This window comes from Gorilla gorilla, chromosome 23 (assembly GCF_029281585.2).
Source record: "Gorilla gorilla gorilla isolate KB3781 chromosome 23, NHGRI_mGorGor1-v2.1_pri, whole genome shotgun sequence".
Lineage (NCBI taxonomy): Eukaryota > Metazoa > Chordata > Mammalia > Primates > Hominidae > Gorilla > Gorilla gorilla.
Genome location: NC_086018.1, coordinates 18,505,144 through 18,526,120, shown reverse-complemented (window position 1 = coordinate 18,526,120; position 20,977 = coordinate 18,505,144). Strand labels below are relative to the sequence as shown.

Genomic DNA, 20,977 nt, shown 5'->3' with positions numbered 1-20,977 from the left:
TGCAAATTTGTGCGTTTTAATTTTACGGTAATGTCTAACATGTTGCAGGGTTCTTCAGGGGACCAGTCCCAATAGAGGGAGAAGAGGCAGGGCTTGTCCTGCCTCCAGTGCCAGCTGTCAGTGGCAGCAGAGGCCTTGAGGGTTGAGCATCTTCTGGATCCAGCAGAGGCTTCCCAGGACGGGAGCCAGGTGGCTGAAGGCAAGCACTGGGAGGGCTCAGGTTCTGCCCTGGGGGATCCTGGGACTGGAGATTGGCACCTGCCCCCAAGGCTTGGCCTATGCCCTTGGTGCCCCCTTTGCCTGCCCAAGTCTACTGCATGTGAGCTCAGGATCCTTTCCCCGTAAGCCAGGACATGTCGCCAGTCCTGCAGGAGTGAGGGGAGGAGGGGTCAAGACAGAAGAAAACAGGCTCTCCACTCTGGGCACCCTGAACAGCTGGCCCTTGAGGACAGCAGGGGGTCTGTTCTGTGCCAGACCCTAGTGCCCAGCAGGGAGGTGTACTTGGACAGATGGAGATAGACCATTGGGTGGAGGGTCTGGGCTGACATGGGAAAGGCTCAGAACGGTCAACATGAAGGACACACGTACTTGCTGTGCAGCACAAACAGCCTTCACGAAGGCAAGAGAGAAACAGAGAGAAGGCCAAGGAGAGAGCATGTCATTTATCATGTCCCCTTCTGGTCCTCCATTGTTTCCAGCCTGAAGCCTGCCCCTGTCTCATAGCCTCCCAGTGGCCTCCAGGCTGTCCCCAGTCCCTGGGAGCTCTCTCCCAGAGGGTGAATCTCATTGACACCACACCAGGATAAGGGAACTGGCTGGTGTTGAGTGAAACCTAGAACCACCCCCACCATCTATGTGGAGGGCATACCCAGGGCATCAGTAGCTGCATTTCCCACCTAGCTTCTGCCAGGCTCAGCACAACTATGTCCAGTTAGGTGTCCCACGCCTGGTGATTGCCCATGCATTGGGCCCTGACCCCTCCCCACAGCACTGGCCCTGCCTGGGGACACACATCTCTATCCCTTCCATCCACCGTGAACACGTAACCAGCCTGCTCTCAAACCATGATCCTTGCCCCACACCTCCCTGTAGTCCTGTAAGCCTCAGGCGATGCAAACCAAGAGGGGAAAGGCCCTGGAGGATTGTGGGGGCGGCTGGCTGTCATAGGCACCTTAGCCAGTCCTCCAGGGAACTACTCCCACCCCCAGGCTTCCCACACCCACACTCACTCCACCTCCCGCTTCCGGATGGCACGGCCTGAGGCCAGCACCTCAGCGACCTTGGACACAATGGGATCGTAGTTCATGCTGGCCACGGCGATCACCTCGTCGCCTCTGCAGGGAGAGGATAGCCAAGCCTGAGGACTGCGAGGCAGCAGCCCCTTTATGAAAACCCTGATGCACTGCTGTCCATCTGGGGCCCAGGGAAGGACCTACCCCAGGGCAACAAGAATGGCCTGAGCACCCAGCCCTCCCTGCTTTGCACATCGCGGCTTGACCGTGCACAAGCTTCGGGCTTTCCTAAGGAAGCTCCAGCACTCCTCAGCGGGGCTCAGGGCTGGGCTCTTGTTCTGGGATTTTGCCTGGGATGAACCCCCTTCCCGACTGAGCTCCCGCTGCTTCGCGCCAAGCTGCACCCCGGTGCTCTCACTTAGTGTAAAAAGCCACAAACTTCAGCTCCTCCAGATCCCCCTGGATGATGACGTCGTCGAAGCCTTCTCCGTAGCCTGTGGGCCGGGCAGGTGGGTGGCACCCACGTGAGCCGGGGGAGGGAACGAGACGTCACAGGATCCCCTCCTAACCCCGCCCAGGCCCTGCTCCATACGTCCTTTTAGGTAGTTCCTAGCCTCGCCGCCAGCGAGTTCTTACCGGCCTCTTCCTAGTGCGGTCATAGCCCTGCCCCTAGGCTCCCAGCCCCGCCCCACACCCAAGCCCCGCCCCACACCCAAGCCCCGCCCCTAAACGCCCTCGGCCCCGCCCCCATCCGAGGCCCCGGGGTTACCCGCGTAGCGCAGGCTCTTGCCAAACATGGCGGTCCAGAGGTAGGGCACAGTGCTCATCTCCGCCTCCTGCGCCAACATGTTCTGGGCTGCCACGCGCCCTGCGGGACCCAGGGCCGTGAGAACCCTGACTCTCGCTCTTACCATTCCCACACTACCTGCTCCTGATGCCCTGGGGACCCCTGACACGTGTGGCTACTCCTCCTGGTCTCCCCAGAGGTCAAGAGACATCATTGTTCAGCCCACTGCTCACTTGCACCTGCAGCTGACTGGTGCAGGGGAACACCTGCCTCAAAGCTAGCCACTTGATTGCTTCCTTAGAGAATCTGAATAAAGTGCCCTGACTCTGGAAGGTGTGCTTCTTGGGGTTGGGGGAGTACGCCACCATTTCAGCTGTGCACACAGACACCTAATCAGACGTATCAGGTCTGAAGAGGGAGGAAAATGGGGCATAAGTACACAGGGAAGCACAGATGACAGCCACACACAAGGCCCCAAAGAGACCAGTGTGGATGGCTCCCCAGTTCCTATGAGGCCCCAGTAGACCCCTGTAGTTGGATGTACTTCAAAGTCCCCTAAACTCTCTCAATTAAATCCTAATTATACTTGGCTGATAAGTAGCCTTGGTTACTTACAACCTAAGAACAACTTTCGACTTTGGACTTGAATAGAAATTGGTACCAGAAGTGGGGTTTCAAGCAGCAGACCCTCAGGTGTAAAGGCAAAGGGAAGGGGAGATGGGTGCAGAGAAGTCCCTTGTCCCAGGCTGGGAGTCTGGCAGTCCTCTCTCTGAGGCAGTGAGGCAACTAATGTGATGGCACCTGCAGCTTAGGGGCCCAGACCAGATGTGCACAGTGGATGAGGCTTGGGGGACTTGGTGGCCAGCAAACATCAGGAGGGGAAAGCTATTCCTCAGAAAGCACAGTGCCTCCACTGAGCCCACGTCTCTGGGCTCAGATGGCACCTCGGGGACCTGCATGAGGCTGAACTGAGTTCACAGAGATACTTGAGTGGCCCAAGGGAAACAGACGCATAAATAGGAAGGTGATCCACTAAATCCCTCCCTCCCTCCCTCCCCAGGATAACTGCACAGGTTGATCAGGAATTCTGCAGAATATATGTCCTTGAAGACAAAAAACGGAGAGACTACCAGAAGGAAAACTGAGATTGAGGAGCTATGGCTGGCTCAGTGGGGTGTCGTGCTCTGTGTTGGCTGGATCGCCGGGATGAGGCTGCCCAGAGAATCCACATCAGAGCTTTGATGCCTAACACAGTGTCCAGGACCCAAGGTCAGCAACTGAGGCATGGGCATGGGGACACTGAGACCCTGAGACTCCCTCCCACCCCTCCATGTGCCTCGGGACTGGCCATACCCTGAGCATGAGCCATCTGCCAATGTGGAATGTTCACTTTCCGGTTGTTCCTCCAGGCAAGGGGGAAGGTGACAGCGTCGCCAGCTGCAAACACGCCTGGGACATTGGTCTGCATCATCTGTAGAGAGAGGGCCCAGAGCTCCATGGGTGTGACAGGGGCCCTGACCTGAACCTCCTGCCACTCCCAGCCCAGCACCGGGTCCTCCCCACCCAGTGGCATCCACCCCACCTTGTTGACAGGGATGAAGCCTCGGGAATCCAAACCGATGCCGCTTTGCCTCAGGAAGCCTGTGGCGGGCACTGCACCTGACAGGACGGAAGCCTGTGTCCACTCCCCTGTCCCTCCCTTCTGCGTAGTCACTCTCCACACCCCACACCATGCGCTTGATGTGCCAGCCCCAGACTGATCCTCCAGGGGCTGTCTACCTGAGGCCTTCATGCACCCTGGTCCCCACTACCCGGGCTCCCGCAGACCCGGTGCCTCCCGCAAGACCTCAGATATCACCTTCTCCAAGAAGTGCTCCATGAGGCCCTTAAGTGGAGGGACAGCATGCCATACCTCCTCAGCCCCTGCAGGTGCTACCACCTCCCATCTTGGCCCCTACCCAAATTGGCACCTCAGCTGGAGCAGGAGCCAGTTCGAGTCTCGTCTGTGTCAACTCTCGCAGGGCATGGAGATGAGTGTTACTGGGCAGCGGGCACTGGGAGCATCCACTGTGCCAGGCCTGGGCTGAGCCCGGTACATACCTTCCCCAACAGCTCCGTAAAGTGGGGGCGGTTGGGGGTCCCCATTTGACAGATGTGGTGGAAACTGAGGCTCTGGGAGGGGAAGGGACTAGCCCAAGGTCACATGTGAGCATGTGCAGACGGCTGGGCTGCTTTGTGCCTGCCTGCCCACACACCAACTCACCAATGCCCACCACACAGACGTCAGCCCGCACGACCTTGCTGCTCTTCAGCACAACCTCCTTCAGCTGTGGGGAGTGGGTGGGTAAACAGGTGGACCCAGCTCCCAGGCTCAGGGGACAGAGGACAGAAAGCAGCAGGGAGAAGGGAGAAGGGCTCACCTTTCCCTCCTGGCCCCGCAGCTCAGACACCTCCGTCTGCATGTAGAACTTCACCCGGTTGTTCTCAAACATCTGTCAGGGCAAGTGGGCAGGTGGGCGGTGGATGAGAGCCCAGCCAGGGGCCAGGCTGGGCCCCAGGGCTCCAAGGCACTGGGTGCTGGGGTGGGCTCACCTTCATGAGGGCACGACCCACGCGCTCCCCCAGGAACCTCCTGAAGGGCGTCTCCTCCAGCTCCACCACAGACACAGAGTGGGCCTTCTCCGTCAGGTAAGCGGCCACCTCCATCCCTGGTGATGGGCAGGGGGTGGCAGGCTGGCACCTGCACCTTCCTTGACCAGAACTTCCCTGGGACTGGCCATGATGACCTGACCACCATCCCCACTGCCCACTACCTCTCACCCAGGAAGCCGGCTCCCACGACGACCACATTGCGGCCTCGGGCCAGCCTCACCACGCGATTGGCATCCTCTGGCGTCCGGATGGTGAGCACATTCTCCACTTCTTTGCCTTTGCAGCTCAGAGTCTTGGGGCTGAGACATGGCCATGTCAGTGAGGGCTTCCTGGCAGCCCCAGCCCCGTCCAGGCCAGTGCCCTGCCTAGTGTCCGTTGGGTAAAAAGACCCTCCCACCTGCTCCCTGGTGCCAGCAGCAGCTTGCTGTACTCCAGCTTGAAGCCATCCTTGAACACGACCTTCTTATTTCTCACGTCCACTGTGACCACCTGCAATCCCCACCAGGCAGAGCATGAGCTTGGGCATGGGGCTGGGCCTTGCCGCCCACTCCCCAGTCCTGCAGTACACCCACAGCCCAGCCACAGCCTCTGAGAAGCTCCCATTAAAACAGATCCTGCCACCTGGGCTTCATTCTTTAAGCTTCAGACATCACCTTCCCCTCAAGCCTCTCCTTACCCTCCCAAGTCCCACCAGTATCTCCTATCCAGCCCTGATCGTTCATCTCTGCACACCGTGGGGCTCTGTGTGTGCCTATGACCCATCAGGAAAAAGCTCCTTGCTGTCTCTCAAGCCTGGAGCACCTCCCAGGTGCCTGGGCTGTGGGGCCAGGAAGGTAGAGCACCAAGACCCCACCCCAGGGGCCCACACAACCTCACGGTTCCCACCTTCCCTCCTCGGGCCTGTTTCCCACCCTTGACCCTGTACCTGAGCCTCGGTGAGCACCTCGATGCCATAGGCTCGGAAAAACTCCTTGGGCCTCAGGGCCAGCTGCTCAGGCTGTGTGTCCAGGGACTGCAGGGGAGAGCCAGCTTGAGAGGAGCCAGTTTACAGCAGAAGACACTGGGGCCCAGGGAAGGTGGGGCCAGCCCCAGTCACATAGGGGCTGCAGGACAGAACTCAGCAAACCCAGATCTGGCCAGGCGCAGTGACTCATGCCTGTAATCCCAACACTTTGGGAGGCTGAGACAGGAGGATCGCTTGAACCAGGAGTTCAAGACCAGCCTGGGCAACATGACAAAACCTCATTTCTACAAAAAATACAAAATATTAGCCAGGCATGGTGGTGCGCGCCTGTAGTCCTAGCTACCCGGGAGGCAGAGGTGGGAGGATCGTTTGAGCCCGGGAGGTGGAGGTCGACGCTGCAGTGAGCCGTGAGACAGGCACTGCTCTCCAGCCTGAGTGACAGAGCAAGACCCTGTCTCAAAAAAAGAAAAGCCAGGTGCAGTGGCTCACACCTGTAATCCTAGCACCTTGGGAGGCTGAGGTGGGCGGATGGGCTGAGCTCAGGAGTTCAAGACTGGTCTGGGCAACATGGTGAAACCCCATCTCTACTAAAAATACAAAAAATTAGCCAGGCATGGTGGTAGTGCACACCTGTAATCCCAGCTACTCGGAAGGCTGAAGCATGAGAATCGCTTGAACCCAGGAGGTGGAAGCTGCAGTGAGCCGAGAAGGCGCCACTGCATTCCAGCCTGGGCGACAGAGTGAGACCCTGTCTCAAAACAACAACAACAAATCTAGATCTTTTGGGGGTACCATGGACAGGCCTGGCATAAGCAGGGAGGGCAGCTGGCCAGACCCCAATGGGGTGACAAGCAAGGCTTGAAGTGGGCTTAACTGGGACCCAGAGGGATAGGGTCCCTACTTGCCCCACCCCCTGTACCTTGCTGAGCTTGGGACGGTCGTAGGGAAGGTGCCGGTCTAGCGTGCACAGGACGATCCGGTCGGAGAAGCCCTCCTGCCGCAGTGTCTCTGCACACACCAGGCCAGCTGCACCTGAGGGGAGGGGCCCATGGGCCGGGAACCACTTCTCACCAATCCCATCTCCCACCCTGCCCCTCATGACCCCACTACCAACCTGCACCCACAATGAGCACATTGGTGCTACTGCTGTACCCAGCACTTGGAGAGATACACTTGGCCATCACCTTGGTCCTTCGCTGCAGCTGTAGGGCCTGTGGGTGCCAGGAGGGTGGAGGGTCACTGCCATCCTCTGCATGCCATCATCCTGGCAGGCAGGTCCTGGCGCTCCAGCCCAGCCTCATCCCTACCGCAACCCCTCACTCTGCTCCAGTGACACGTGCCAAGCTCCTCCCACCACAGGGCTTTGCACATGGCATTCTCTGGGCCAAGATGCCCTCCCAGCTCCTCCCTTCTGCCTGAGCCCCGAGCTATCCCCTCACCTGCTTGCTGGCCCGGACGTACACCTTCTCCTTCTCAATCTTCACCTGCAAGGGCTGCATTGCTCAGGACCAGCCCCGAACCCCACACCCCCAGGTTCCCACCCCACCGCACTCCTGGCCCCACCTGGAACTTGTGTAGACTGTCCAGGCCGGGGAAGTCCTCCAGGTCCCCAGTGCTGATGTTGAAGCAGGCGCCGTGCCAGGGGCAGCGCACCCGACCACGGGACAGAACGCCTGGGAAGGGGAGGTGTTAGGCTGGGCCCACCAGCAGGGGTTGCTTCCCAAGGATCTCAGTGCCCCGGCAACTGCGGGCCCCTCCCCACAGCCCAGGAGACTTCACTAATAGATGAAGATCCTGGGGTCTGGGGAGGAGCCAAGCTGGCATGGGGCCTGGAAGGTCCCCCTCACGCCTCCCACCTGACAGCTCACCTTTCACCAGGGGTGCGCCGTAGTGCGGACACTTATGGCCCAGGGCGTGGAACTCCCCATTGTCCTTCACCAGCAACACCTTCCCCCAGCCCAGCTCCACTTCCCGCATCCTGGGGAACCGCAGCACTCAGAGGTCAGGCCAGACACCAGGCACAACCTCCTGGCAGCTCCTCCCAGTGTCCAGCCTTCTGGGGAGCAGGCCCAGACCGGTAGAAGCCACAAAGGCAGTGACCAGGGCAGCAGCTGGTCATAGCCCCTTCAGGCGAACCCCGACCCCCGGCTATGGCCCCCTCACCCTCCCACCTTGGGACCCCTGATCCCCCCTCCCAGGCAGGCCCAGAACCCACTGGCCATTCTCGAGGTCCTTGACGTGGCAGACAGCAGCCTCCACGCAATCCTGAGGGCTGGGGTAGGGGTGAGGGGTGGACAGGCGCTCCTCCGTGTGGAAGTGGCGGGCCGTGCCGTTGCCCTGGTAGGCCCGGGGGCTGCCCTTCCCACTGGCCGACAGCTCCTCCTTGCCTCGCTCCTTCTCAGGCAGCACCACCTCGATCTTGAGCTCCACTGTCGGCAAGGCAGCGCCTTGAGCCCCCCACCTCAGCCAACTTCCTCCCCCATCCCTCAAGCTGGGTGCAGAGGCCAGCTCCTCGGGGTGCCAGGAGGCTCAGCCCTGCCTGGCAACCTCCCCAGAATTCCCTCTGCACCACCAGCCCAGCAAAGAGCCTTAAACCTGGCACGAAGCAGCGGAGGGGCATAGATGGGTGGGGGTGCACCCGGGTCTGCTTGAATTCGTTTCTGCATGTCTCTTTTTTCTTTTTTCTTTCTTTTTTTTTTTTTTTTTTGAGACAGGGTCTCACTCTGTCGCCCAGGCTGTAGTGCAGTCATGCAATCTCGGCTCACTGCAGCCTCTGCCTCCTGGGTTCAAGCAATTCTCCCATCTCAGCCTCCCCAGTAGCTGGGACTTCATGTGCATACCACCACGCCAGAGGTGTGGCGTGACAGGGTTGGTAGAGACAGGGTTTTGCCATGTTGGCCAGGCTGGCCTCAAACTCCTGACCTCAAGTGATCTGCCCGCCTCAGCCTCCCAAAGTGCTGGGATTACAGGCTTGAGCCACCACACCCCGCCTCCTTTTTCAATTACAGTGTTAGTGAGGGGGACACAGAGCTGAGTTCCTTCGACCCTGCAGTTCTCCTAGCTGCAGAAACCTCTGTGGCAGAAAGAACCCTGAGGCCCTACAGTCCTGCATCTTCTGATGGACAATGACAATGTCCCTGACATCTCAGGGTATGACTCATGTACATACAGGAATTCAAAAGTGGCAGCAGCTCAGTTCCCAGCCAGTGAATCTGGGTGACAGGAAGTCAAGGGTTCATTGTTCTAGTCTTACAACTTTCCCATATATTTGAATTTTTTTCAAAAATTAAAAAAAGTACACAGCATAATTCACAGCATAATTTCAACTTCTTCTTTTTTTTTTTTTTTTTTTGAGATGGAGTTTCGCTGTTGTTGCCCAGGCTGGAGTGCAATGGTGTGATCTTGGCTCACTGCAACTTCCCCCTCCCAGGTTCAAGCGATTCTCCTGCCTCAACCTCTTGAGCAGCTGGGATTACAGGCGTGCGCCACCACACCTGACTAATTTTTGTATTTTTAGTAGAGACAGGGCTCCATGTTGGTCAGGCTGGTCTTGAACTCCTGACCTCAGGTGATCCACCCGCTTCGGCCTCCCAAAATGCTGGGATTACAGGCGTAGGCCACCACTCCCGGCCCGATTTCAACTTCTCAAAATAGCTCTTCTCACCAATTTGAGAATCCTTCATCACTAACCAGGTGCTGGGTTTTCAGTGTCCTCGTGTGCCCTGGGGGTGAACCTGAGCATGGGAATGCATGTGGATGGCACAGAGGGGGCACAGCCCCCCCCCCCACAGCCTCCGTACAGAGCCACTTCCCCAGCGTGCCCACGGGGCCAGCTCTAGCAGGGAGTGAGCCAGAGATTGCCATTTTCTTCTTTATACTTTTCCACACTTTCCAAATTCCCTGTGATGTGCCTGGGATATTTTTCTAATTAGAAGGGAACAATAAACAGAATTTTTAGCAGCAATAATCTGGCCTCCCAGGCTGCTGCTGCAGGGAGGAAGCTGAGTGATGGACACTAAGCCCCTGGCACAGCATGGGCCCGATGCTGGAGCAGGAGGTACCTCTCTCACTTCCCAAGGCACCAACACCTCTGGGTTTTACCTCTCATCCCTTCCACCTCAGAACGGACACTCCAGAAACCAAGAACCCAGAGAGGCTGCCGAGATGCACCTCCAGGCCTTTGCCTGAGCTGTCCCCTGGGCTGGGGCTGCCATCCTTCCTATCTACCCAGACAAGGCTCAGGAGTTGCCTCTCCTGGCTGCCCAGCCCCTGCATATCCATCATCTCATGCTCTGCTAAATCCTCCACCCTGGCCAGGTCCCCTCCCCAGCCCCAAGTCCCAGCCCTCAGCTCAGGCCCAGGCATAGCAGGGCACAGGGGCAAAGAAAAGGTCAGTTCATTGACCCCAGCCCAGCAGGGAGGTTGCAGAGCACAGAGCCACACTGAGGCCATCGTATCAGGTGGGGGGTTATGGGTGGGGCTTTCATTCCATTTTCTATACCTTATGTAATGGTGTTAGAATGTTTTTGGAAGAATTAAAAAGAGAAATACTTTGGACTTAGCTGACACCAGCTGTGGAAGCTGTGGGAGCTCACAAATAGCCTGGCAGGGGGGCCAGATAACGCCAAGACAGGCTGCTCTCATCCTCCACCTCCTCCCAGAAGGCTCCAAGCCCACTCACTGATGCAGTCTAATGGAAGCCATTAAGTCAGGGGCCCTTTGGAAAGGTAGAGGGGAGAGGCGTCTCTACTCACCCACAAAACTGGATCAGCCCCAGCTCCATGACTTCTGGCTGCCCATAAGACCTGCCTTAGCCCCTTTGGGCCTTAAGATGCCTTTATTATAAAATGGAGAGAAGGCCAGGTGTGGTGGCTCATGCCTGTAATCCCAACACTTTGGGAGGCCAAGGCAGGAGGATCACTTGAGTCCAGGAGTTCAAGACCAGCCTGGGCAACAGGGTGAGATGCAGTCTCTACAAAAAATTTAAAAATTTGCCAGTTGGCCGGGAATGATGGCTCACGCCTGTAATCCCAGCACTTTGAGAGGCCGAGGCAGGCAGATCACTTGAGGTCAGGAGTTCGAGACCAGCCTGGCCAACATGGCAAAACCCAGTCTCTACTAAAAATATAAAAATTAGCCCGGCATGATGGCATGTGCTTATAATCCCAGCTACTTGGGAGCCTGAGGCAGGAGAATCGCTTGAACCTGGGAGGCGGAGGTTGCAGTGAGCCAAGATCAAGCCATTGCACTCCAGCCTGGGTGAGGGAGTGACATTGTCTCTCAAAAAATAGAAAAGTTAAAAAAATAAATAAAATTGCCAGTCGTGATGGTGCAGGCCTGTAGTCCCTGCTACTCAGGAGGTGGGAGGATCACTTGAGCCCAGGAGTTCTAGGTTGCTGCGAGCTATGATTATGCGACTTTACTCCAACCTGGGCAACAGAATGAGACCCCATCTCAAAAAATGAAAATAAAACAGAGAGAACAGCAAATGCCTACCTCGTTGGTGACAGTGAATGCTGAAGGAAATAATGTATGTAACCCAGAGTAGAAGCTCAATAGATGGAGTTGGGCAGCAGTGTTTTACCAGTTAGCTCTGAGCCTCCTAGCAGCCATGGTGAGGATGGAAAGCCTTTAGGTATCAGTTATGGCCTAATAAAAGGCAGGTGAACAGATGCTAAGAGAGCTGCACTTCCTCCTAGCTCTGAGCTAGGTGAGGGACTGGTCTGATACCTTCTTATCAACTACTCAGACAGGACACACAGGAGCACAGAGGGAACCCAGGAAGCAGGTGCTGATGCACACGGAGCCACAGAATCGAGTGGAGCAAGATAGAAAGTGAGGGATTTGCACAGAGGTCTTCTGCTTGCTCTAGTCTCTTTGTGGCCCCTTAAGACCCCAGCTGAACCCTCATGCCCCAAATGCTGTCACTCCCATATCTGGAAATTCCCTGAGCCTCATGCCTGACCTGCCCAGCATGGGCACCTGGGGCCTGAGCCTCTGGCTACAGCCCCACAGGGGAGGCCTGGCAGCACAGAGCCCAGCTCAGAAAAGGGATAACAAATAATATTCCTTGGGAGGCCGAGACGGGCAGATCACAAGGTCAGGAGATAGAGACCATCCTGGCTAACACGGTGAAACCCCGTCTCTACTAAAAATACAAAAAAATAGCTGGGCGTGGTGGTGGGCGCCTGTAGTCCCAGCTACTCGGGAGGCTGAGGCAGGAGAATGGCATGAACCTGGGAGGCGGAGCTTGCAGTAAGCCGAGATCACGCCACTGCACTCCAGCATGGGAGAAGGAGTGAGACTCTGTCTCAAAAAAAAAAAATTCCGCAAGTGCTTCTGGTGTGCCAGACCCTCATGCTAGGCACAACAGCCCCACTTTATAATGAGGATGCAGAGGCTCAGAGAGGTGAAATCACCTGCCCAAGGCCACACAGCCAGGAAGGGGCAGGGCTGGATTTGCCTAAGTTCTTAGGACTGCCTTTGGTGAGAGTGGCCACCCCCGACACTAGAAGTCCTGGGGCCACGGGTCCCAGGCAGGCCAGCCATTTGGGGTCCTTTAAAAGAACCTGCAGGTGGCATCTTCTGCCAGGGCCTCCTGCCAGCCCAGCGGTGCCACAGACGCCTGGTATGAGGCCAGCTGGCATCATCCCACCCACTGCTAGGGGGAGACAATGGACGTCATCTGCCCAAGGCACATTTTGAGGCAGAGAGGGATCCAGCCCAGGCCTAGGTGTCCACAGCACAGGAGCGGGGGAGGAAGAGTGGCTTCTTGGAGCAGAGGCAAGTGGGTCCCTCTGTCTGGTGGGTCATCACAGCCCTCCTCCCTCCCCCAAGTTCTCCCTTAGACCCAGGAAAGGGAGAAAAGCCTCACAAGTTCCAAGGTAACAGAGCTGATGGGTATCAGGTAAGGGGAGCTGGGGTGAGCTGGCTGGGGTGAGCTGGCTGGGGCAGCGTGGCCTGGCGGGGTGAGTGGAGCACTGGCTGCGCTCTTGAGGTCTCTCTAAGCCTCAGTTTCTCCATCTGTGACAAAGCTGCACACTCCTGCCTCCCCAGGTGTTGTGAGGAGAGAAGAGGGAAAGTGGGGGGCCAGAGGGAGAGCTCCGCAGACATGAGTCTTTAGTGGAGAAAAGACCCAGGCCTCCCCCAGCACCCCAGGACACTCCCACTTCTGGCTGGAGTAGCTCAGGCTAGGTTGGGTAGTGATTTCCTGTATAAATGGGGACGTGTGCCCAGAAAGGCCAAGAAGGCAGCCCGAGACCATACAGGGGATCAGAGGAGGCAAAGAGAGCCAGGATCTGCCCCCTACACCCTCACAGCAACTCTAAGAGGTCAGGGTGGCCAGGCCCTCTCTTTTGCAGAGAGAAAAACAGAGGCTCTGAGGGGTAACTTGCATGCCCTAGGTCACAGAGTGGCTGAGGGTGTCCCCAGTTCCCCCCTTCCCTGGCCCTGGGGGCATAGCCCCTTCCCCAACCCTGCAACAGGAGGAACTCTGACTTTCCTTTTCCAAGAAGGGTCCTGCTGTTATTCCCACCACCAACACTCAAAGCCCCAAAGAAAAAGGGGCACCCACTGGAGCAGGGGCCAGCTGGGGGAACTGCTCCAGGCCCCCTACCCCCTCCTGGCTGCAGCGTATTAACATTCCGAGCGGGCTCCTGCCTAGCCTGACCTACTTCAGAGGCCTGCCGAGTGCAGAGGGGGAGGGGGGGGAGAGGGGGGAGGAGGAGGCGGGGAGGGAGGAGAAAGGATGGAGACAAGAAGACAGGAGGTACCTGGTTTGGGTTTGGAGAAGCAGCCGCCCATGGCGAGTGGCCTGAGGATGGCCGGCAGGCAGGAGCACAGATGGGGAGCTGTCGGAGGCCTAGGGCACCCCCCATGGGGCTGGACCCCCTGCAGGCCTTAGAGACGCTGGAGCCGCCATCCTGCTGGAGCTGCTCTAGGACCTGCAGGGGAGACTGGAGCCATCAGGACCGGGGCGTGTGGGCAGGTAGAGACACAGAGGGACGGAGAGAGACAGTGGGAGCTTCGGAAAGAGTCTTACATTTGAGCTGGGAACCATGGCGTGAGCCTGATCCCAGAGCATGGGGCCCTGGAGGTCACCTCCCCTTTGAAGCCCTCCAAGCTCAGCTCCCTCACTCCTCCAGTGGAGTTCCTCTGCCCGAACCTCGGCCACCCATTGTCCAGCCCCGTGGCTGCCTTGCCCAGGAAATCCTCCCTGATTTCTACTGCCTCCTCGTGCCCCCCTTCCCCTCTCCAAATCCCACAGCCTGAGAGCTCTGGGACCCTCCATTCTCCCGGGAGACCACTATGCCTAGGCTCAAAGAGGGGGTCACCTTGGGCAAGCGAAAGCCCTTCTCATCCTTGGTCTTCTCCCTCCTACAATGGGGGTGACATCAGGATCCCCCTAGCCCAGCCCCACCCTGGCTAGCACTCCGGACACCCACCTCCTCGCAGGGCAGCCACTGCTCCGTGTTCCAGGCCCAGCAGTGGACTGAGGCTGCCGGGCCTTGGAAGGCCGGGCAGGGAGGGCAGGGGTCCAGGAGGCGGCCCAGCCTCCACCCTCTTCCCAGCTCAAGCTGTGGCCAGGAGGGGCTGGGGGGTGGTGTGGGGCTGGGCCAGTCCACTGATCCCTGCTCTGTGGTGAACAGAAGTGGGCGGCCAGCCCGGGCCTGATGGGGTTAGGGGAAAGGGAAGCCAGGCACACAGCCCTGCCACGCCTGTGCCCAGCAGCCATAAGCTCCCCCTACCCCCGACTCCAGCCCTTCACAAATGCCCACCAGGCCTGTGGGCAGTCATGCCCAACAGCATATGGGGAAAGCAAGGGGTCAAGGTCCCATCAAGGTCAAGCAGCAGGGGTATCCCTGTGGCCTTCCACCCCACCCTCCCACCTTGATCAGTTTTAAGGTGGGCAGGGGCCCAGAAAGCCCCCATATCACCCTAAGGCCCTGCAAGGTGCCCTGGGGGAGGGGACACCTGCACAGCAGAGAGATCACTGTAGCCAGGTGCCTTCCAGGCTACAGGGTGGGCCTTCCGGAAGATGCAGCCTACAGGTGGACTTTGGAAGGCCCAGGGCACAGGCATAGCTGCCTTGTTTGCAAATGACCTCCCCACAGTCCATCCCACTGCCATCCTCCAGTTTCCTCTGGAAGTTCTTCCTGAAGTCTCACTTGAGGTGGGGCTGAGACCCACCTGGTCTGGTCCAGATACCAGGAAGGGCCGTGGGTGGGTGCCTGAGAGCAAGGGGTGGAAACAAAAGGCCAAGTTGGAGAGGGACCATTGGTGCCTGGCCCCTGCACCTGTCGGTCCTCGAGGTGCCCATTACAGGGGAGGAGGCGGTGGCTCCCACAGCCACTGGGGCGTGCCTTGGCTCTTTCCCCCACTTGTCATCAAAGAAGGTCTGTAAAACTCAACTGCTACCTGCCCCACCTGCCCCTTCCCTGGGCACTAGGCAGTCCCTTCCTGGGTCCTGGTTTCAGCCCTGGTTCAGCCCTGCCCACTTCCTTCCCGGCTGACCTCAGGCCTCACCTGATGGGCCACAGATCCCAGAAAAGGTCAGACCTGGTCTTGCCACTGGGGACCTGCCCAGGCTGTGCCGTCCCTTCCCGAGTACCCAGGGACCTGAATCCCCCAGGGCCTGGGCCAGGAAGGAGACTGGGTGGGGCCCCTGTGCCTTCGGCCTACTGTGTGCTAGATCGGCTTGGAGCCCAGTCACCCCACTCAAAGGCAAAGGTCCTTGCCAGGGGCAGGGCAGGAGGGACTCCCAGAGTGCAGAGTGCCAGAGTGCTATTCCTTGCCTATGAGCTGCCCACTGCAGAAAAGTTCTAGCAGAGCCCAGTGCTAACCACCCAGCAGGAGTCTGTGTCTGTCCCAGGGACCCCAGGACCTGTGAGTCGGGACTGGATTACTCCCATGTCACAGAGCGGCCCCTGCTCCACCTGACCCTCCCAGGGCTCCTGGCGCCCCCGGGGTGCAGGCTGGGCAGGGTCCTCTCCCCACTCCTCCACCTCTCGCCCACCTGCCCCCACTGCCTCATCCCAAGGGCTCCTGCCCAGATCGGACTCCCAGTGGCTTCCAGGCGTCCTAGGGGTAGCATCTGATCCCAGTCCTACCTTCGAGTGTGGGGGCTCCGCGCTCTCCCCTCCCCCACGGAGCTCAGGGCAAGCCTCTGTCCACTCTCCCCGCCTCTGCACGTGCAGTTCCCTCTCTCTGGGAAGCCGATGCCAGCAGCCTCGCCGGCTCCGTCCCGTTGCCCCCGCCAGACCTTGCAGCCCGAGAAGGGGGACTGGCACACAGTGGGGCCCCGCGGCGAGCCGGGAAGGGGCCGTTGTGGGACAAGAGAAGGACGAGGTGCGCTTCGGACCTCGGCCAGTGCCTCTGGCCCCGCTTGCCAACCCCCAACCCCTAACGTGCCGGGCCAGGGTCCGAGACTTGCGAGCGCAAGCGCTGGCCCCCGGCGCCGGGGCGAAGAGGCGGGGCGGCGGGCGGGGACCGGGGTTCCGGGGACCAGGGTCCCCGGGGCGGGCTCTCACCTGGGCTCGGCGCGGGCCTGGGCTCGGGAACCGCTTGGGGCCGCGGGCGCGGGGGGGCGGGGAGGCGCGGGCGGGGCGGGGCTGGCGCTGCGGCTGCACTGCGGCCGGGGAGCCCGCGGCGCCCAGCACCGCCCCGCCGGGCCGGAGCAGGTGGGGGGCGGCCGGGGGACAGGGGCAGGCCGAGGCCCTCGGCGTCCGGACCGGAGTCGCGGGGCGTAGGGAGGCAGCCAGGGGCCGCTCTGGCCGGGGGCGCCCCGGGCCCGAGTCTGGGTCTCCGGGGATCCTCGCGACCTCCCAGGGATGCCCAGCTGGGGCGCGGGCAGGGTCTTTTTTCCTTTTCTTTCTTTCCAGTCTCAGAACCATCTGTGGGCGGGGTGGGGGAACTTGAATCACTCTGAGAAACCTCCACAAGAAAGAAAACCCCAATCAAACCTTGCTGCCCACAGCTCCCTTCACTGGTTGGGGGAGTTCAGATTCGCCGGTGTCCTAGGTTCCTCCCGGCCCTCTCTCCACACATACCAGGGTCTGTTTTCAATTATATTTTATTACATTTTCTTTTTCTCACCTGTCATTTACCAGAACTCCTTGGGTCTCCAGAAATCACAGTGCACCCTGATGTTGTGCCTCCTTCTCCAGGAGGCCCTCCCTGATCAGCCTCACCTCTATTAGGGCTGATTATTCTGGTTCCTAACACTTGGGTGTTTCATTGTCCTTAATGTGTGCATCTCTGCGTTGTAGGTAGACCTTGTCTTTTAAGCAGGCTGGAGCACAGAGGCTGTGTGGGTTCCTCCCATCTGGGCCTTGCTCTCCTCTCCTGTAAGGAAGACAATAATGACAGCAGTAAAGTCCCCTGTGCCAGGCCCAGCCAGCCTTCCCAGGCCGTCCTCTGGGACTATTTATGCCCCACCCCACCCAGGGGGCAAGTTCGAGCCCCCACCACCACCACCCTCCTACAATTTTACAGATAGGAAATGCAGCCCAGGGAGTCCTGGTCTTGTTCAGGGTCAGGAACAGGCCCTGCATGGGTCACACTGGGGGCAGGTGGTGGGGTGACCAGGCCCAGAGGGCACATGTGGCTCAGTTCAGGCAAGTCCTCTCAGCTCATGTGTTGCTTCCACAGTGGGACCGTTGCCACTGCCACAGGAGAGTCCCATCACAGGGCAGATGGCAGTGCTTGGGGCTGGTGCCCTCAGTCTCCAACCAGCCTGCCCCCATTTCATACACGTGGTGATCTTACTGCCCCACCCACCTTCAGAATCTCCTCTAGCCAGGAAGACAGTGTGCCTCATAGTAACTACGGCTGTGATTTTGCATGCATTTATTTCCTTACCCATCACAACAGCCTGAGAAGGAAGGTTCTCTTTGTATTATCTCCATTTCACAAACGGAGAAACTGAGGTTCAGTGAGGTTAGGGACTCTCCAGGGCCACACAGCTGCTAAGTGGCAGAGCAGCCCTGGGCAGACTGGCCTCCCAGATGGAGGGCTGGAAGCAGGAGGGGAGAGGCCTACCAGGCTCATGCAAGACCACAGGGCCTCCAGTGCACAATGCAAGTCCTGTTCTGTGACCTTGGCAATCAGTGAGTGGACCCCTCTGCTCCAGCCTCCCCAGGACACCGCAGGTAACTGAAATACTCTCCCAGACTGCTGCCAGGACACCATGACAGGCACAGAGCCAGGCACAGGGGGTGCTTGGGAAGCGGGGTCGGGGCTGCTGAGTTTGGGGTGCCAGAGATAAAGCTGGGGAAACAGGTCAGTGTAGGGACTGAGGCCAGCAACTTGGGGAGATACCCTGACACAAGGCAAGCGCAGGCCTGACCTGGGGCAAGTCCATTGTGGCTCCCTTTGCCCCAGGCACTGTGCTTGAGGTTCCTGCTGCCCCATGGTGGGGCAGAAATCACAAGATCTTCGTAGAGCAAAAGCTAAAACCAAGGGCAGGCTAAAAGTGCTGCCTCTCCCGAAGGGCCCTCAGGCTTAGTGGAGATGCATGTGGACCAGGGGCCCCAGGAATACCCAGGAGGGCTCTGAGCCCCAGGCAGCCTGAGGTCCTGATCTTGCCCCAAGGATAGTTCTGGAAAGACGATAATATTCCAGCAGCTTTGACAGTACCAAATGGGGCACATGGCTGCGGTGAGATGACCTAGAGCAGCTGGGAGGTCCCTCAAGCCCATCAGACACCCCAAAGGCAGCAGGAAATAGCCAAGGTTAGAGAAGCAGTGAGTGCAGGGAGGATAATTCCACAGCCTGGGAGAGAGGTGGATCCCTAGGCACCCCCAGCCCTGGAGCACCCCACCACGCAGCAAGCTTGTCCCTCTCCTCCTTACATCTACCCTCTACTGTCAGGTTCTCCTGTTCCCCGCTCCCCTCACCCTAGGGTCTCCAAGTAGGGTGTGCAGGTATTTTAGGTAAGAAAGTGGCCGGGCGTAGCGGCTCACGCCTGTAATCCCAACACTTTGGGGGGCTGAAGCAGGAGCATCGCTGCCTGGGCAACATGGCAAAACTGTCTCTACAAAAAACAAACAAAACAACACTTTAGCTTGGTGTGGTGGTGCAAGCCTGTAGTCCCAGGCACTTGGGAGGCTGAGGTGGGAGGATGGCTTGGGCCTGGGCAGTCAAGGCTGCAGTGAGCCATGATTCTGCCGCTACATCCAGCCCGGGCGACAAAGTGAGACCCTGTCTCAAAAAAAGAAAAAAAAAAGGCTGGGTGCAGTGGCTCACACCTGTAATCCCAGTATTTTGGGAGACCAAGGTAGGAGGATTACTTGAGGTCAGGGGTTCAAGACCAGCCTGGCCAACAAGGTGAAACCCCATCTCTACTAAAAATACAAAAATTAGCTGGGTGTGGTGGCGCACACCTGTAATCCCAGCTACTCAGGAGGCTGACGCAGGAGAATCGCTTGAACCCAGGAGGCAGAGGTTGCAGTGAGCCGAGGTTGCGCCACTGCAGAGTGAGATGGCAGAGTGAGACTCCGCCAAAAAAAAAAAAGAGAAAGAGAAAGAAAAGGGAGGAAGGGGAGGGTAGGGGAGGGGAAGGGAAGGGAGAGGAAAGGAGGGGACGGGAGGGGAGAAGGGGAAGGGAAAAAAAAAAAGAACTGAGCCAACTTCAGTATCTAACATTATGATTGACACTGTCGCCCCCTGGAGCCCAATCTGAGAATCAGCAGGATTCTCCTTGAGTCTCAGGGTTCTGAAGGCAGAAACCAAGACTAGGGGCCTTTTCCCTGCAGGCTGAGGCGGATTTCCAGACGCAGAGACCTCAACTTAATTAACTGATCCCCAGGAAACGTTGAAGGACTGATACAGCACAGCCAACATGAGCCAAGGGCAGCTGTGTGGAGGGGCAAGCTGATGCAGTGGTGCCCACAGATGCACAGTGATTCATTCATATGGAAGCATAGGTTGGGGGATTCCCCAGGTCAAAGAACTGGGGCCCAACCCCATCGCCCATGCCTGTTCCTGCCCCTCTGCCTTGCCCTGGCTACTGCAGCCCAGCTTCTTCTCAGCCCAGGTCTGTCTACACAGGCCTGACGACTGTATGCCCAGCACCCGCTGGATTCTTTGGGGTTGTTCAACTCTGTCCAAAGTCAGCTTCAGCCCATTGACCTATTCAGTTCAGACTAGGCCCTCCTCAAATGGCTGGCTTTGCAGCGCGCACTCTCCTGTCCCCAGGCTCTGGGATAGCCAGTCTTTATTTATTTATTTATTTATTTATTTTGAGACAGACTCTTGCTCCGTCTCCCAGGCTGGAGTGCAGTGGCGCGATCTTGGCTCACCGCAAGCTCCGCCTCCTGGGTTCACGCCATTCTCCTGCCTCAGCCTCCCGAGTAGCTGGGACTACAGGCGCCTGCCACCATGCCGGGCTAAGTTTTTTTGGTATTTTTCATAAAGACAGGGTTTCCCCGTGTGAGCCAGGATGGTCTCGATCTCCTGACCTTGTGATCCGCCCACCTTGGCCTCCCAAAGTGCCGGGATTACAGGTGTGAGCCACCGCGCCCGGACTTTTTTTTTTTTGAGATGGAGTTTCACTCTTTTTGCCCAGGCTGGAGTGCAATGGCATGATTTGGGGTCACCATAACCTCCGCCTCCCAGGTTCAAGCAATTTTCCTGCCTCAGCCACCCAAGTAGCTGGGATTACAGGCGTGCGCCACCATGCCCGGCTAATTTTGTATTTTTAGTAGAGATAGGGTTTCTCCATGTTGGTCAGGCTGGTCTTGAACTCCTGACCCCAGGTGATCTGCCTGCCTTGGCCTCCCAAATTGCCGGGATTACAGGCATGAGCCACCGCGCCTGGTGAGGGATAGCCAGTCTTAATCCCTGTTCTCATTGAGGGAGGTGGCAGGAGCTGAGGGCAGATGCCCATAGGTGTTCATAGGAGAGGAAAAGGGCATTCACACAGAAGAAACAGTGTGGGCAAGGAGGTAAGATGGTAAATTCTGGAGAACTCAGAATATGCCAGTCCAGTCCAGCTTGCCATGAAGTTCTGGGCAGGGGCCTGGCATGGAGGTTGGCTGGTCTGGAGGAACAGGGGGAGCTGGGTAAGGAGTCTTCATCACATGTGTTTTGTTTTTGAAATGGGGTTTCTCTCTGTCACCCAGGCTGGAGTTCAGGAGTACGATCATAGCTCACTGCAGCCTTGAACTCCTAGGCTCAAGGGATTCTCCTGCCTCATTCTCCCATGTAGATGGGACTACAGGCATATGCCACTGTGCCCGGTTACATGTGTCTTCAGGAAAGAAATCTAAGACTGGTGTTGGACTGGAAGGAGGCAAGAGGTAGGCGGAAGAGGTCAGAGGACTCCTACAGTGAGGGCTGGGC

At 58.3% G+C, this 20,977-nt stretch overlaps 1 protein-coding gene across 3 annotated transcripts; it reads right to left on the bottom strand.

Annotated features, from left to right (window-relative positions):
- Positions 1-15,766, bottom strand: AIFM3 (AIF family member 3). 3 transcript variants are annotated; one of them, XM_063705025.1, is made up of 21 exons: positions 15,745-15,766; positions 14,825-14,865; positions 13,408-13,578; positions 7,851-8,064; positions 7,504-7,613; positions 7,199-7,308; positions 7,075-7,119; positions 6,750-6,846; positions 6,555-6,667; positions 5,597-5,683; positions 5,069-5,160; positions 4,840-4,970; positions 4,612-4,727; positions 4,440-4,511; positions 4,283-4,346; positions 3,602-3,678; positions 3,373-3,490; positions 2,002-2,100; positions 1,651-1,726; positions 1,230-1,334; positions 1-365 (listed from the first exon to the last, which is right to left on the bottom strand). In XM_063705025.1, the coding sequence occupies exons 3-21, from the start codon at positions 13,436-13,438 to the stop codon at positions 326-328; spliced, it is 1,797 nt and encodes a 598-aa protein (XP_063561095.1). In that variant the 5' UTR covers positions 13,439-13,578; positions 14,825-14,865; positions 15,745-15,766; the 3' UTR covers positions 1-325. The 3 variants fall into 3 exon arrangements, with proteins under 3 accessions (XP_063561095.1, XP_030863413.1, XP_018873636.1); XM_031007553.3 differs by lacking the exons at positions 14,825-14,865; positions 15,745-15,766 and adding an exon at positions 589-609 and having other exon boundaries at positions 13,408-13,535; XM_019018091.4 differs by lacking the exons at positions 14,825-14,865; positions 15,745-15,766 and adding an exon at positions 589-609 and having other exon boundaries at positions 6,555-6,643; positions 13,408-13,535.
- Positions 15,767-20,977: the final 5,211 nt, after the last annotated feature.